The sequence below is a fragment of the Vanacampus margaritifer genome, chromosome 4 (assembly GCF_051991255.1).
Source record: "Vanacampus margaritifer isolate UIUO_Vmar chromosome 4, RoL_Vmar_1.0, whole genome shotgun sequence".
Classification (NCBI taxonomy): Eukaryota; Metazoa; Chordata; class Actinopteri; order Syngnathiformes; family Syngnathidae; genus Vanacampus; species Vanacampus margaritifer.
Genome location: NC_135435.1, coordinates 18791293 through 18810167, shown reverse-complemented (window position 1 = coordinate 18810167; position 18875 = coordinate 18791293). Strand labels below are relative to the sequence as shown.

General features: G+C 37.1%; 1 protein-coding gene across 1 annotated transcript in view; it reads left to right on the top strand.

The window, feature by feature from the left end:
• Positions 1–18875, top strand: part of LOC144050301 (CUB and sushi domain-containing protein 1-like) — a 414568-nt gene that overhangs the window by 224101 nt on the left and 171592 nt on the right. Inside the window, exons 7-10 of the mRNA XM_077563425.1 lie at positions 4706–4818; positions 6226–6303; positions 15598–15679; positions 18716–18840. Coding sequence (XP_077419551.1) covers positions 4706–4818; positions 6226–6303; positions 15598–15679; positions 18716–18840 — 398 coding nt within the window. The remainder of the gene's footprint in view (positions 1–4705; positions 4819–6225; positions 6304–15597; positions 15680–18715; positions 18841–18875) is intronic.

Below are 18875 nucleotides of genomic sequence, written 5' to 3'. Positions count from 1 at the left end.
AAGCAAACTCATACGATGTCACTGCACGGCGCAGTCGCTTCCTGTTCTTCTTCTTTTAAATTACTGGTGGATCACATGTGGCGGAGTTTTCCTCTCAATATTCGCAGAAGAAGAACAGATGGAAACAGGCATAAGTCGCATGTCCGTTTTATGCTTTTTCAGTAAATTCGCTTGAAAATTTTGAAACAATTGCATGGAAACCCGACTTGTGATAACCTTACGGATAAAAGTAAGATGTTGCAGCCAACAGGAATGGTAGAGGCCAAAACAACAGTAGCTTGAGGGTATTACAATACTTCTCTAATTAGTTTATTACTTATTAGCCAATTGCCTAGAGTGGTAGCTATGGAAATACTTTTTTTCCACCTGCCTCTTCTCTCCACCCTCCTCCTGTAGTCTCCCCCTACATCACCTCCCCATCCTGTTTTTTTTTTACTCTCTCTTATTTGTTATGTCTAGACTCATTTACACTTCACAGCCACTGTAACCTCCCTCCTGAGGTTCCTCCTCCCAACCACTCTTTCTTTCTTTCTTTCTCTCTCTCCCTCCCTCTCTCTTTCTCATTGATTTAAGTTTCCACCCCCTCAAGCACACCTTCTCTCCTCATGTTCTCTCCTCCTCATCTACCTCTGCCTCATTTTAAATTATTTGGCCCCTGACATTTATTCCAGTTTTCCTACAACCTTCTTTATGACTTCTGGCTTCAGACAGATCTGCACGTCATTAGCTTGCTCTGTTTCTTTCCTTTCCTCCTCCAAGATCCATCTGTGGTCACCTCTCATTTGCGTCTTCCTCTCAGTCCTCTATGACCCCTTGTCGCTCTCTCTTTCCAGTGTCAGGCGGCTGGCCAGTCCAAATGAATAATGGAGCAGATGCAGAATGTCTCGCCCCCATATTTTTCTTCAGCTTCTGTCTTCATTCAAAGCTTTGCTCTTCCGTGCATTTCATGTTGTTTGTTAGCTATTCAATGACTATATTGGAGTCTTTTCTCTCTTTGAAAAGTAAAAGATTTTGATGTTACATGGTTTACTTGTTTAGTCTAGTTCCCCAAATATGCCACATTTAGACATATCAAAACATTAGACTGCAAAGCATCTATGATGCTGATAGTCATGTCTCTACAACTGAGATTAATGGAGGCCACCCTTCATTTGGGGATGGTTTTGTCACGGTGTGGTCACGGAGCGGCGTGATGTCTGTCGGCGTGTGAGGTGGAGGACCCAAAATGCAGGGAGGCAGGAGTGCGGCTTAGACTGTTATGCTTTATTTTACAAAACACACTAACCAAGGAACTGGTTAGCATAAAATAACAAAGGAACTGAAAAGGTACAAAAATCAAAATGACAGACAGAACTCCGGGGGTGACCGTGACAAGCGGCAATGATCCCACACGGGCTGATCACCACCCGGGAACTAAATACACCCACACAAATTTTGTAATTAGCCACACCTGGGGCCAGGCACAAGTGGCTGAGGACCCGGATTGGTCAACCCGCGGAAGGGCGGGAACCCACTCAGAGCCCTCAACCAAAGCCAGATCTTCCCAGACATGACAGGTTTGGCTTTATTAACACATTGGCTACATGATCAAATACAAAAAAAGAGGTAAGAACATCATGCATTACATCTAGGGTAGGTGTTTCACCCCCATCACCATTTGTTCCACAATGTAGCACATGCTTTCATTTATCAACTCACATCCACAAGCAATCTCTGATATAATCATGATGGTGGTAGATGCCGGGCAAAATTCCTGCCAAGAGCTGAGTTGAATGTCTTTTCCAAGGATACTTTGACATGGTCCGCGGGTTACCACCTGATGAGCTTGGGATGATGAGATCGTACCCATGCCCAACCTCAGGGGTTTTTCACTTTTCACTGTGCAAATGTCTCATATACAACAAAAACACTTGTCAGATGTCATAGTATATTTAACATGGTAATTCTTGTGTATTCTTTGGAGAAGCAGTAGTGTCACATTCATCGCTGTTGTTTTCTTTTGAATACGCTTTTCCAATAACTGAACTGAGAAGCTCTCAGATGAGAAAAGTCACACTCTCCCACAAGTATTGCTTCTCAACTTTGCTTCAAGAATTGTGCTTATATTATGTCAAAGCAAATAGGGCAGCTGGTGATTTGAAACTAAGCAAACATTCAACAACAAATTAAAAAAGACACATTTCTTCTAGACAGCCATTGATTAAACTAAATGGAAATTCCACTTTAAATATATTCCCATAAATGTAGCATCATTTTCAATACATCTGATGTGGAAATAGGAAGATGGGCGTGCGTTGCCCTATTTATGACTTTTCCATGTGATCTCTATCACTTGTCATTTTTACACTCATGATGAGGAGGTTGGCTCAATAGCATCACACTGTTGACACAAATAAGCTTACAGAGGAATCCCTGCAGTGCGCCAGCTGGTTGTTTTCAGAATTCATAGTATTATTTGGAGGAACTTTCTGGTGTAAAAAAAAAACTTGCATTGAGCTATGCACATTTCATCTCAGCGGGTGTATAACAACTAATGATCAACACATCAAACATTCGGATGCTGTCATTGGCAATGACACTGATGGAGTTTTCTCCAGGGGGGCTTTGTTTGTAAATTTATATATATTTATATATAAAAATCAGTGGTGATTCGGATATTCGTATCAAAACATGGCCGTGGAAAAGCCAATTAAAAAAATCAAATCATAATGTGCAAACTATGATCAGATGGTGTGACGTCATCTGAACTGCCGTCGTGGTAACTGTTTAGTGATCCACCTTCTATGACAGCCACAAACGAACAACAGGGAGAGTCGCTATGTTCTCTATGTTAAAGCATAAAACTGAGATTGGATGAATGTATTGTATGTGGAACTTACTCCTTATGCGTGCGACACGGCTATTTTGACCTAACTATCCTGACATTAATCATTTGTTGCTTCTTTAGATACTAATATATATATATATATATATATATATATATATATATATATATATATATATATATATATACATATACATATATATATATATATATACATATATATATACATATATATATATATATATATATATATATATATATATATACATATATATATATATATATATATATATATATATATATATACATATATATATACATATATATATATATATACTCACACACACACTTATACATTTGGTATTACTTCCCTCGAAATTTGTCTTGAAGTGTTTAAAACTGGGGCTCATATCTCAGCTAATAAAGCGTGCTTTTTGACTCAAGAGATAACATATTTCTGGAGTTATTGTGTACTCCATTTGTGCTGCCTTTAGGCTTACACAGTGGCAGTGTGACGTCTTCATTGTTATGCTTTATATGCCAGATTTTCTTGAGCTGTCTTTTTCATTCCTTTTGTTTTGGACCTGGTAACCTTCCCAAGTATGCATCTCTTACGATAAGCCCTCAATAAAGTTCTTTTAATATTTTCAGGCAACCTCTTATTTCTGACCTCTTCCTTATCTGCGCGTGTTTCTCTTCTTCATCTCTGTTTCTATCTACCTGTGATATTATTAAAGGGCAGTTAAAGTGACTCATATTGCTCAAGGGAGGGTACTAGACCATTGAATTTCAGCAAGCCTGCAGTCTATACATCACTTCCTATTTTTTGAGTCACTGCACCTCTTTCTTTGCCTCATTTTTTTTTCTCCCCTGCTTGTGTTGTCTTTGGTAAGGAAATGTGAGCGTAGCTGAAGCTGATGTAAGACTTACCATCGGCAACCAACACAGTCTCAGCGGTGTTGCTTTGGAAACTGTTTTGAAGGATGGGAACTTTGATGACTTTTTACGACTTGGTATTTCACTACTTATATATTTCCTATTATTTTCCAACTCTGGCAGTGCAGCAGATAATCATCATCAATTTTGACACTGTCACAGATGCATTTATTTAAAAATAAGTGTATTATTGTTGTTGTAGTTTGCAGAGGTGTGGAACCATACTGAGATCTGTTTCTATTTTTAAATGACGCGTATGAATAAGGACCACACATAAAGCTTTATTACAAGTTAAAGCCAATTGTTTTTTTAGATGCTGTTGAGAGTCTTCTGCCTAGATTTAGTCATAACTGTTTTAATTTACTTATTTCCTCAGTAGAACTTTTATCTGTGGATGTGTCTTTGTAAGTGCTGTCGTAATTTCTGCTCATGTCATCATGTCTAAAGGACCTCGTCTGTTTCCACATCAATGGGCCAGTGTCTGGGGTTGAACTCAATGTGTATTGGATGATATGCTGTAAAAGTTTATTATTTTTTATTTTTATGTAAATGTTTTCTGAGGGTTTTTCAAGATAGTATAAGAATGCTGTGAGTCCGCTGTAACTACACACTTGCGAGAGGAACTGCAGCCATTTGTCTGTAAACTTGCTTGTGTCCAGAATATTCTGTAAAATAACTCCTTCGAAGGACCTGTTCACCGATCTCCAGTCTGTATTCAGAAAATCAACATTCTCTCTACCCGAACAACAACGAGCACGCGGAAGACAAAGATAGTCTTCTAACAATGCTCACTTCACTACTTTCATTTCAAGTTCATGATTCATGTGACATCTATAAAATATTTTTCTTAAAACTGCAGCTCCAAATAGAATACTGTATCTTTTAACTTGACATGACAAAAACCTTGTTGAGATAAATCTCAAATCTGTGTTTGTTTACTTTCAGGCTAACTGGTACAACCCTGCCCTCACCAGTTATATCAAGCAAGAACTGGCTGCGGATACACTTCACCTCAGACAGCAACCACCGAAGGAAAGGATTTAGTGCTCAATACCAAGGTGTGTTTAATACTACTACTCCATATGTCTCGGCCTACCTCTTATTGTATGTATGGAGTATGCACAATGAGACTAGAGGACCTATAAAATGTGTGTGTTTTATCCTTGTTTAAGGTTTTATTGAAAAAAAAAATCCTTAAAGTGATGCACATTATGTTATGATAATGTAAACAGGGTACTCAAACCAATAAAAACATACACACGAACACTTCAGCAACTGAGACCACACTTGCCTCTTATGTTTTGAATCAATTTTATGTGTTCACTTTAGTAGCACAAGACATGTCAGGTGACCTTTACATTGTAGGCTGTATTCTCTGCTCAGAATATGGTGGAGATGTGCTCTGCATGTTTACCATGCATAACGGAACAAAACAGGAATATAGTAATCTCACATTAAGGCTAAATGTAAATGGGGGCTCAAGCTTTTAGTCACACATGAAAACATAAAATACATGTAAGCATGTGCTCGCATTCCTATCCATGCATTTAGTTCATATTATCGGTGTTGTTCTAGTGACAGTAGCCCGAAATGAGAGAGTTGCGCTTGCTTCCATTTGCTCTTAATGAGCATATTAAAGTACGTCTGAATGGATATGATAAAATAGCAAATGTCAAGCTCCAAATTTTGTTTTCAACTTTGCCTTTCCCTACAATTGGTTTTTCATCATTATAATCAAGGTTTTTTTTTCAATTTATCTGTCTTTTTATCTTCCCGTGTCCATATAAGTAAGAAAAATGGAATTGCTTTTCCACGTTGAATGTTCTCAGTGGAATGCAGTCTGGTTGCACCACAGATGTTTGGGTTATCCTCTGTAAAGCAGTTTGACACAATAGAAAATATAAATGGGATGCATTTCAATGCTGATCTCCTCCTTTTCTCTTTGCCTCTTTGCTTGTTCCAACTTGTCCTCATCTGCTTTCCTATGTCCTCATTTCCTTTGCTCTGCACACCGGTCACAATTAGCTACACTTTCCATTTGCATGGAAAGACAAAACACAAGAGATATGTAAAGAAATTCACCCTTTACAAAGATAATAATGTTCACTTTACTCAGGCATTTTCACAGAGGTACTGTATGTTGAAATGTTTATTATTTACATCGTTTGACTACCAACATAATAGGGCCAAAATATTAGAAACCTCCTCATGTATTTGATTGTATCAATGAAATGGGCATTATTATCTTGGTAAAGGCTGATTTTTGTTTGTTTGTATAAAGTTCTTGTATCGGATCTCATCAGATTGTGCTAGTGCGCCTGTAGTCAGTGACCACAGTTCGGGTCAGCACACTTTTGATAGGATCAAGAGTTTATCAGCAAAAAAAAAGTTTTGAACAAAGTTTTCTTTGAATAATCACTTGTTTTCTCTAATAAAATGAGCTCCATCCCTTCTCATTCCTCCAGTGAAGAAAGCAATTGAATTGAAGTCCAGAGGAGTGAAGATGATGCCCAATAAAGACTCCAGTCACAAAAATGCAGTCTGTAAGTAAGCGCACACACACGCACAAATATGTGTAGTCATGTTGGACACAATACCATTTTTCATAAGAAAAATAAAAACATAGTGGCTTGCAGAATACTGTACAGTATTGCAAATAGTATCAGTTTTATGACAAATGTTGGTTTGTCTAAGAGTGGGATAAGGCACATTTAATGTATTTGAAATGTATTTATTCCATGAGGCAGAAATGCTATTTTAGATTGATTACATTGTCTACCGGTTGGAAATGTGCGGCCTGCTTCCGTCCCACAACAAGTATGGAATCTATTAATACTGTTGTTTTGACATACCATTTGATACAAAATAGTGGCTTATTTACACACCCAGCAGTTGCAACATAATGGAGCTGTTTCCCTTTAAGCCAGTGAAAGGAAGTCCAATATCACCTCTCCCTAAGTTGCATTTATGGTCTCTATTACATCCTGGGGGAAATATCAGACCTCAGCCTGCTTCACAATGTTCACCAGCTTGTCCATAAATAAGTCTGTTTTGCCATTTGGTGCTTTGCAGGTGGTGCAAAGTGGGGTTTTAAGGCTTTTTTTTTGTGTGGAAACGAGCTGGATGCTGTTTGTGATAACGACCCGATGGGAGCAGTGACTAGCAAAACAGCTAAGTCAGAGGAAAAAATCTAGATAAGAGAAATAAAAGTTCCACATTTATTTAGCAAACTTTAAAAGCTCGAGTCTTTATAGTAGTCTGTATCAGTGGCATAACAACATGCTGAGAGGCCCCGGTGCAATTTTATTTTATTTTTTTCTCACTTCCCTTCTGTCATGAGCCCCTGTGCCACTCCGTTCCCGGGTGCGTCGCACCGTCTGCACCGTTGATATTTACGGCACTGGTCTGGATGTAAATCCACTATACATTTTAGGTATACTGGCAAAATGTGTATCAAATAATCAGTTTTTATAAATATAATGTTTAATAATGTCTATAGTAGTGTTTACATGTAGTTGTGTTATGATTGAAAATATAATGGCGCTTTTCCACCGGACCAGTTCCACACAGAAGCGGCATTTTTGTCTTTGCGTCTCCATGGGACTTTTTCGCGGCCAAGCGGTTACAACGGAACCACTGTTAAGAACCATCTCGGAGGTGGTTCTGCAGCGCCGGTCGTCTGGGGCCGAGCGGGGCTGTGTCGTCACCTGTCATCTGATTGGCCGACAACAACGCAGCAAGCAATGCTGTGGCACACGCCCATTTCCTGTTTTTTACGCGAGAGAGGCAGAGGCGCCCGCCGGTCTTAGCCAAAGTCATAAAAATACATTGCATAGAATAAATATAATAATATTTTACAATAACATTGAACAATATTTACAATTTGTGGATGGATTTGTAATGATTGTGGTTTAAAAAAAAATCACGAGTGCGCACCACCGGGGCTAATAGAAAAGCGGCATTAGAGAGGTACTCATTTACAATGTTTATTATTGTGCTGGTTTATAATTACAATGAAGCCGTTTTCACCTCACAAAAATAAAAAAAAGAATACATATACAATACAGATATTTTTTTTTACAAGACAATTAGCACTCTGATAACACTGTACGGTAGCCTACTTACAATAATTCCATAATTACAAAAAATAAAAAATAAACAATTTTTGCCACTTTTTAAAATTTGTTTTAAATTTAATGGACATTGCACTGCTCCTTTTGGTGTGTATTGCTTGGCCACCTAGGAGCAGTATAATACAGATATTGAGACACACAGCTGACTCAGTAAGCAGTAATAGTCATTTACCCAAAACATAAATAAATATGTCTGTAAAATATTTTTATGTTGTCCGTCTATAATTGTTGCTTCCTGATATGCTGCTGTTGATGTGACTGCAGTGCTATGTATTTGCTTGTCTGTGGCATTTTGCATTGTTTGTTAGCATTGGGCTAAACATGCATTGTTTTAAATTCAGTACATAGCATGCAGTTCTTTGTTTTGTGTAAAGTTTGAACGAAAAATTCAATTCAAGGTCAAATAAAACGCATGAAATCTTTTTTTTTTTTAAGAAGCGTTCACTATCTACCAAACTTGTGCTTTTTGTGAAGTGTGTTGAGTTGAATTCACTGCCACCAGTGAACTTTGACTTCCTAAGGAAAAAATGAAATACAAAAAATAATAAATACATAAATAAATAAATAAATAGATAAATGCTGAGAAATGTTGTAAAAAAAAAAATGTAAGCCACTCAACTCTGTATGCCTAAATAAAGATGCCTTATCAATTCAAAAATTATACTGACTACAAGGATGTAATTTAGACTTTATTAGGTTACTTTATTCATAAATCATCATCCTTTGGAATTGGCTTGCTGCTACACTGAAAGAGTATTCAGGTCATGTGATGCATCTTTTTTTTTATTTTACGGGAGGCCATGGAGCTCGTACCTCAAGAGTTCCTTTGCTTTCACCTTCATCATAAAACTCTCGTCAATAAATCGGCCCATTTACATGCTCAGTCAAGCATGTGCTGCTGCAATTATCGTGTGCGTGTGCGCGCGTGAGTCGATGTGCATGTGTGATTTAGATATTTCTTAATGATGTGATGGCTGGTGAAGAGTTCAGATTACCCACACGCATCGCACCCTGTCATGACTCTCTTTGCATGTTTCCCTTAGGCTATCGACTAAATGTATTATGGAGGATACATTAGAGACTTGGGGAAAAGTGGCTCCAGTTGTCTCTTAAATATACATTCTACTAATGTTTAAAACTAACTGAGCTCAGCACAGCTGCAAAAAGTCAGTTAACCTTATGACTTGTGAAACTCCACTCGGCCCGTAGCTCACGGAACATTGCTCTGTGAGGATTTCTGTGTGATGTTTAAGTGAAATTACAGTGAGATCTCCACCGTGTCCTGCATGTATTTTAACCAACCCCCACCCCCGCCGCCCCAAAGTAACCATTGCGATAAATTACAATTGTACAGAAGAAAACATGCTTGCTATCTGTAATATTGTGGCGCCACAGAATGAGGATAATAACGCTTAAACGTGCGGTCCAGGGATGCTTCAGGCTTCAAGGAATTTAATTTCTCACTCTGGGATTACTGTTCATTAAAACAAATAGCAGCACTGTTGTAATGGAGACTAAAACTAGATAAATAATGCTGGGTCTTAGATGTTGCCTAAGCATAAAGTGCATGGAGGTCACTGAGATACAATCAACATTAAAACATGACCACCGACCGGTATCTGCACGACTATAGCAAATAATGTTTAGTGTTTTATTATGTACAATTAATAATCCTTGTAATGGAGATAGATTTTGAGTTTTAGCCACCAGTAATCATAATTTAACAAACCGATTAGAACAACCTTTAGCCTGCATCGGAGCATGGTCCAACATGAACATATTTTGGGAATGTTGTGTTTATGCATTGGCTGATTACCGGTTTGACGGTTTACCCTGGTTTAAAAAATTCAAGGTTTCCATTAACCACTAATGCTTTCAGAACCAGCAAAAAAGTCTAAAACGGGTCACAATACCACCTAGGGGAAATAATCACCAACAGTTTTTCTTGTCATAATGTTCAATTTTTCTTTGAGGCAAGAGACAGTCCTCCAATAAATACGACCACATGGGTTGTTTTGAAAAGGTTCCAAATTATGACCAAGTGTTACGTATTTTAGTTCAGCAACCTCTATCAGTGAGACTCGAACCCCGGCCGTCTGGTCGGAAGACGAGTGATTATCTGACTGAGCTATTTGTCCAGTGATTGTTAAAGTGTTGACTACATGTTTTCTTAGTGTTGACTACATGTTTTCTAACGGTTTACAACCTCACCGTGCCTCAACCATTAATTAAGTAACGTGTACTCTACAACCTCACTGAAAGCCTCATCCTAACCCCAACAATTAGTCCATGACGGGAATTGACATACATGTAAACACCAAGTTCATTACTGGACTGTCGGTAAACTAGACGTTAGTCTTTTGACCAAACAATCCGGGTTCAAGTCTCGTTTTTGTATTTGTTCATAACAAATTGTAACATGTTGTAACATGACCGATAGAGGTCGCTAAACTACAATACGTAACACTTGGTCGTATTTTGATGTCTGGTAAAACCACCAATATGGTCATTATTGTTGGAAGACTTGTTGCACACCATTAAAACTGTTGGCAAATGTTAGGACAACATTTACTGGGAAATGGGAGACAGACTTGTCTATAGCACCGGAACCTGACTTTTGGATTCAAGTTTGTGAAAACGCATTTAAAATGACAAAACACACAAATTTACAACTTATCCAATATAAAATTATTCACAGAACATACATTACTCAATATATGATGAAGAAAATGGGACTCTCAGACTCCGACATTTGTCTCCAATGCTTACAAAACACTACAGACACTTATGTTCATGCTTTATGGTTATGTACTCCGGCTATGTATTTCTGGACTAAAGTCTTAGAAAAACTTTCCGCTATTTTGGACTGTAGGATACCTTTATCTCCAAACTTGTGTTTGCTAGGTGACCTAACAACAACTGACTTACCACATAAACAATTTCAATCTACACTTGTAGCCTTTACTATCGCTAAAAAAACAATTCTTGTTAACTGGAAAAATAAACAAACTCTGAATATCGACCAATGGTCTAACCTCCTCATAAATCACATTTTAATGGAAAAAATATCTGCCTCAAATAAAAAACAAATATCAAAATTTATAGAAACATGTTCTACGTATATAGAATTTTTTAACCTAATTCTGGTTACTTAATTCTGTCTGTTAGCGAGAGCCACTACATCGTGATAACTTACATTGATGTTTCTGCATTTGGCAATTTATTATTATATTATATTATTAGTATAGGATTTTTTTTAATGGGCTTTAGGTGAACTGATGAATACACACACGCTCGCACGCACGCACGCACGCACACACACGCACATACACATACTCACCCACATACAAAAAAAAAAGCATATATATATATATATATATATATATATATATATATATATGTGTGTATATGTATATATATATATATATGTATATATATTAAAAAAAAAAAAAATTTATTAAATTTTTTTTAATTGATTTGTTTGTTTGTTTTTTTAAAAAAAGGAGAGCAATAATGATGTCAAATCGAATGAACAATACTGAGCTCTCCTGAAAAAAAAAAAAAAAGGACAACATTTACAACCTTGAACAAATTCTGGCAAGAAATCAACATTTGCTACCTTCGCAAATACTCGCCAATGTTTGCCCCTCAGTGGGATACGGACATTATCATTGGCTGCTTGCGGAGTAAATGAGCCACCTCTTTGAATCCTTCGCTGTGAGCAGAGAGCGGTTACACAAGGAGGAGTGAGGGAGTAAGAGAAAGAGACATTGCATTTTGCTGTGATAATGTGCATTGTCCTTAAACAAAAAAAAAAGGTACCAGTGTGTACTATTTAGCCCCAAGGACAACATGAATAGCCCGGAGGTCTAAAATAGCTCACTAGTGTGTGACAATGTGACTTACAAAGATCAATTAAAACAGAAGAAGAATATTTACATTTATTTATGAAAATTAACTATTTTTTTCAACATGTCTAAATATCTTCTGTTCATATTCCAAAATTGTGTAGAAAGTCTTTCTAGAATAGTGGAAGCTGTTATGACTGCAAATGAGAAGCCACCAAGACCATATTTTCTTTTGTTTTCATTTCCTGTAGGTATATTAACCAGTTTTTTTTTAATTCTTTCTTCACTTTTGCAAATTACTTTCAGTGTGCATCTGTGTTTTTATGTGGGGATTAAGTGTCTTGTGTGTTCCGTGAGCGGATGTCAGACAACTGGCATGCTGACATTAGCATTTGGATTAGCAGTGTCAACACAACACGTGCGGCAAGAGGGTATACTGTACAAAGGAAGCTCTCTATTGCCTTTTATATTATATGTACAGCACGGTTCACATAATGGGTAGATCAAGATGGACTTAAAGTTGCAGCTATGGTAGTTGTTAAAGTGCTGTATAAATAATGCTGACTGGAATTGAGTTGAGACTCTAAGTGATTGCCGTAAATCAAGGTTCCCAAAATGTGTGGGGGATGACACATGTAAAATTATGTGCATTCATTTTTGGAGTTTTGTGGAACACCTCATTAGATGTGATCTGTATCAGTTATACATTTTTAAGTTAATGAATTCCATGATGTCATTATGCTAAAGCACTTAATAAACATTAGGCAACTAATATTGGTGTCCTTTATAGTAATTATTCAGTCCCCAAAAACTTGATTTTAGGCCTGGATTTGGGTGCCAGAGGGTCAAAGGGTGCTGACAAAAATACAATAAATTGGACTAGTTGCTGGAAAATTGCTGGGTTAGGCCTACTTCCTAAATCCAGCATAACCTTGAGCTTGGTGGCCTCAAGCCCTTCAAAGTGCTCAGGGGCTCAACACCATTAGTGCAGTGTCATCACTGGGAAAGTTCTCTCCATAAGTGCACGCTAATAGAATCATGTTGTGTGTGGGGAATTATATCGGACCTACAGTATGTGAGAGTTTACCCAAAGTTAAATAATAATAATGCTTGCTCTCTTTCTGCTTCTTCTAATCTGTGTTTCCAAACATTTATTGAGACAAAGCACCCATCTTACATTTGAGGAATCTTACGGCAAAATTGTCAATGTATGACAAATTTGTCACTTTTTCCATCCTGCCGCACTGGGAGCTAATGCTGATGGCAGCAGCAGTTGGTTCAGTAAATAAGGGAACCCTATCCATAATAAAATCACAATTTATTGGCCCATTCAAAAAAATTAAAAAATAGACATTAAACCACATGTAATACAATCAACATAGTAACCCATCAAATTGGGATATAATAAATGAAAATGAAACTTTTCACTTTGAAATTGTAGTTTTTGTGCTGCATTGAAGTGCTGTCATTACATGACTGATCAAAGTAAATTAGTTAAAATTGTGAAACAAATTAGTAAATATGTAATTTTACACTGACAATGTATTTGTTTTTCTGCTGCATTAAGGTGTCGCTATTACTAATCAGAGTAAGGTAAAGTAGTCTGCTATCCAAAGTCAAATGCATATTTTGTTGTTTTTTGACATTCTGGTGTAAATTTTCTGCAAACATAAATGGACACATAGGAGAAAAGTAATCATTTTCTATGATTTCTTAAAGAGTTGAGTTGTAAAGATGAAAGGTCTGGTGAGGACACTTTGAAGATATGGAAACGGCATTCTGCATTATAATCTTGTATTTCAACGGCAAATGGTCTTTTAAGTGCAAATACAGGATTTAGTCAGTTTGAGAATTTTTGACACTGGCCCATTTTTTTCTCTATCACAATCTCATGTTGTATGAATGAGCCGCATTTGGCAAATGAACCTTTGTAAAGGATGCCAATGAATGTCATTTGAACATGAGCGAGGGTGAAAATGGATAAGAGGAAAGTGGCTGAGTGTGTGTTTTCGGGACGTGTGTGCTCGCTTGTGTGATGTGTTTTTTGGAAAGAACATCAAAACCACGGTGGAGCTGCAAGACAGCTTGTTCTGTTTGCATCAGATCCCACACAAACATGCATACAAATCGGCGAGTCACTCACAACCCACAGCACACAAATGCGGAAAATCATCCATTCATTTTTGATGCCTGCATTTCTGAAACTTTTGCATCCCTTTGTACATTTCAGATAAATTATGAGCAGCTGTTTAATAAGTAAACTTTTAAGCTTTAAGACAAAACATTCAATCATTGTTCTTGTTACTATTATTGCTGCTGATGTGTTATTATTACTGTTCTTGTTCCCCAGTTGATGAAGTGGTCATTTTTGGACCACCTACAATAGCTAGAAGCAAATCCGTCTATGTTATTACTTAAAGGTGGAGTTAGGTGGTGTGAGAAAGATTCACATCTCATCTGTCACGCCTTCTATCTCTAATTGGTTGTTTTTCAACAGACATGGTGGTTTAAAAAAAATCACAATAGAAGCACCAAGATGGACCATAGAAAGCTGAGTCCAGTGATTATCAACATAGCCATCAAATAGTTTTCATCTTAAAAACAGAAACTTAACTAACTGATCATATTTATTAATTTATTTTTCTACAGGTTTCCTATTCAAGTTATCAACGACACACTAAAGTAAAACTTGTCGCTCAGAAGCTCATTTATGAGCAGGATGAAGGCTGAATTTGTTTCAAGACCGCTGCTATTGTGCATGCCGACTCACCGTCGCATTAATATTTTGGAGCCGTTATTGATGTGTTAGAAATAGCTGTGATTTTCCCTCAAAGATTTGTCAAATGTCTCCTAAAAAAAAAACATTTGTTCATGCTGTCACATTCGATAAGAGTTACTTTGGCTTTTGCTTTTATCCGAGGACCTAAACTCTTCTTCTCCTCCTTTTGTGGTCGACAAGATGGGGTTTATTTTGAATTCAAAATACAAGTTAATGTACTAAGATACTTTCCAACACAGCATGTTCACCATGACTTCTGGCAGATGAAGACATGCCTTTTGACTGCTACCGTCATGTTGGCTTTTTGCCAACTGTTTCATCGCCTTCCATGTTGCTTTTGCTTTGAAATTGTGGGCTTATGTTTTATTTTTGGGCAGCAGGGTGGAGTTTTTGCTAGCTTGTGTGCGTCACAATCAAGAGGTTCTGCGTTCAAATCTAAACTCTAGTATGCTGACATTTACTTAATAGGAATACTTATGCAGAGAAAGCTTTGCTGTAATTTGTTCTCACAGATTCGTCAGAGCCAAAAAATACAACACCATTGATTTGTTTATTTTGGAGATATATCATATACATGTAGACGTGGTCTTTTTGGAAAATATTAGTTGGGGTTAATTGTCACAGTTGGGTAATTGGACATTTGTTTTGTTTATTTGTTATTTTTTCCCTTCAGGCAATCATTGAGACAATTTACAACATTCAATTTTCACACACAATTACACCCGAAAAGAAAAAGGGCTGACGGGATGAAGCTGTAGTTTATTAATTCCCGTCCCCAGAATACAATAAGACGCTCCTTCCTCGATCAGAGTCAGCCAAAGAACAATCATCTTTCATTAATTTGATTTATATAAATATATAAAAATAAATATCTATATATCTAATGTTTGTTATGTTTAATATATACTGTTTAATATATCTCCCAGGACACTGTCTTTGTTATCATTTCGCACATTTACATTATATTCTTCATCACTCCGTCATCAATTGTAATGAATACATTGAACTAAACAATTGGCTAAAATGGTGTCTAATTAAGCATATAAACATAGTAGCATTTTTATTTTTATTTCTCAGTGAGTCAAAGTGGCCTGGCTGGAGATGTATGTCCAGATCCTGGAGTCCCAGAGAATGGCAAGAGGATGGGAACCGCCTTTCAGTAAGTTCATATTTCATTCTATTCCAATCATCCTGTATATTGTACACAGAGAGCGTGCTTGGTTGTCAAGCCAACATAACCAGAGATATGATTAAATACAGCACTGGTTACCAAACTCTTGGAAACTGAGACCTACTTATTAATGCGAAGGCCTACCAGTGTGATACACACTTCCAAAATTACCTTTACTTATTTGTACCCAAAAACGTATAAAAACGGTCCCCAAATTGTATTCATACATGTTTTATGTTTTTTTTATGCTAAAGCATACAGAAGGCTTTGATGCAGAGTATAAGAGATCAACCAGGGCCAAGCTCTTTTCCTCAGTGTTTTTAACATGTTTGTGAATAATGATGAAACTTAGCTATATTCTAATGCCAATCGCTGCAAAAAGGAAACGGACAAAAAAAAAATTTTTTTCCTGATGAAAAAAAGAGACTCTAATCTTTCTTTTGGTAGGTTAAATGTTTTCATAGCAATAGAACACAACATTCTGTGGGCCTTACAAAACCTGTCAAAATCCAGTAAAACAACCAGGAGCAAAGGGGGTTGCTTCTGTGAAAATGGCTGGGAGTGAAAGAGATAATGATGATTTTTTTTAGGGCCCGGCCAATTAATCAGCCAGTCAGTTTAGTCTGCTGATATTAGCTCTACCTCTTACGCCAAATTTTGACAGTTATGTTTTAAATACATTAACACATTACAGCAAAAGACACGATAATGAAATTCAAACCCCAAATCCCCCCGAAAACTGTAATAAAAAATTGTAGATTTTTGCAGATTTTTTCTGTGTTTTAGAGTTAAACAAATGCCGTCAGAATGTGTGACATTAGGTTTAGCAGTCCATTCCATTGAAATTATAGTTAGCATTTGAAGGTAAGGTTTCAGAGTAGAATGTGTGACATTAGGTTTAGCAGTCCATTCCATTGAAATTATAGTTAGCATTTGAAGGTAAGGTTTCAGAGTAGAACTGGGGTTCAATAATTGCGTTATGGTTTCAAATCATTGTTTCAAAGTAGGATGTCAAATTAGGAATAGTGTTTCAAATTTGGGTCTCAACGTAGGGTTTGGGTTTCAAAATAGAATTCCAAAGTTGGAATAGGGTTTCAAAGTAGGGTTTTCATTTCAAAGTAGGGTTTTCATTTCAAAGTAGGTTTTTGTTTGGTTTCAGAGTAGGGCTAGGGTTAAAAAAAATGGGTTTCAAATTAGGGTTTGGAAGTAGGAATAGGGTTTAGAAGTATGTTTTCAATGTTGGATTAGGATTTCAAAGTGGGGTTATAAAGTGGTGTCACTAATTAAAACAGTGAGATGAAAATAACCCCACAGATTTTGACTTTTTTTTGGCACAAAATGGCCGAGGTGGCTGATATTTTTGTTATTGTAGCAAGAGGAAATAATGTGTCAGAACAAGGTGATTGGAGCAACATGAAGGGATAACAAACAAAGTCATTTGATGACTCACTTACTCGATGGTGTGTCAACTAACAGCAAAGGAGACAATTCATGATCTTCTTCTATGATGCAATTATCCCCGAGCATGGCATCTGGAGCCGACAATCTTGTCTTGTAATTACAAGAGACTCAAGGAAGGATTTTTTTTTTTTAGGCCCAAAAACTTTTAAATGATAATCATCCTTTAGTCTCAGGCTCCTGCTGTTCTTCATCGCCATTAGTTACTATGGCTGCACAAATGTAATAGGACTATTATTGGAGTTTGTGCGCTTGTGGAAGGTCATTACCAACGTGTGTGCATGCATGTCAATGATGTGTGGAAGTATTTTCAAATTTTCGGTTTTACTTCAGAGGCAATGCATTTACTACAGCTTTGTCTCCTGTTGTTGCAAATTTCACAGCCAGTACTTGTAGGTAATTTGCATAATCTGCATGCTCACAGAGCGATGTGTACAAAAAAAAGCGTGTGTAACAACAGGGAGGAGCCCCTGAACAACCAGGAGCTCGTGTAAAAGCTGAGCCAGGAGGTAAACGGTTGTCTTTTAGCACGGAAGAGACATTGAGCTTTACAGGCAAGACGTCATGTGGACTCGTGCTGACATGGCTGAATGTCCCGCTCACATGTTAGACAGCAGGATGTCGAAAACATTAGGGAAAAGGACGGCAAAAGTACCAGGCTCCTAAAATAAGAACTAAGTAAGACAAGCGAGAGCAAAGGAGAGCAAGCAGTGGAAGAATTAAAACCACAAGTGGATAAGTACTCAATTACGGAAGAGGATTAGGGCCAGTGAAGAGAGAAAAAAAAAAAAGTTTGGCAGGATTTTCACTTTATTCTCAGAATTCAGACTTTAAAGGGAGAATTTGGACTTTAATCTCACAATTGTCACTTTAAAGTCAGAATTCTGAGAATAAAGGCAAAATTCTCACTTTAAAGTCAGAATCCAGAGAATAAAGTCAGAATTGACTTTAAAGTGAGAATTTGGAATTATTACTTTATCATTATTATTGAATTATACAAATTCTGACTTTAAAGTGAGGATAATAGTAACACTAATAAAGTGAGAATTCTCTCTTTAAAGTCAGAATTCTGAGATTGTGAGAATTCTTACTTCAAAGTCAGAATTCTTAGATTAAAGGCAACATTCTCACTTTAAAGTCAGAATTTTGACTTTAAAGTAAGAATTCTGAGAATAAAGTCAGAATCCTGCCAAACTTTTTTTTCTCTCTCTTCACTGGTCCTTATCATTTTCCGTGTTGTGCAATTATTCTCAGAAGGGATATAAAATCTGTTCAGGTTTGAAATCACAACATGTTTTAATAAGACATTGGTTCTATATTTTATCTCTGACAAGCAGTGGGGGTCAAGGCTTGAATGGCGCGCTGTGCGAGATCCACATCCCCAACAAAAATATGATGGAGTGAACCTTATATTATTTTCTAAACAAATTAGAATACAACACAAATAATGCAACAAAACACACAACACGCACATATCACGCATGCAAGAAAACCGCCGCTGCTGTCAAATATAACAAGATAGCATGACTGTGTGTGACATTGCTACTGTTTTGTCTCCCAAAATAGAATTAGCTCCAGTGTCCAATTCAGTTGTGATGACAGCTATGTTCTTCAAGGATCCAAAAGTATCACTTGTCAGAGAGTGACGGACACTCTGGCTGCTTGGAGTGACCATAGGCCCATCTGCAGAAGTAGGTTTTTCACACATCTCCACCTCCTTGAAATC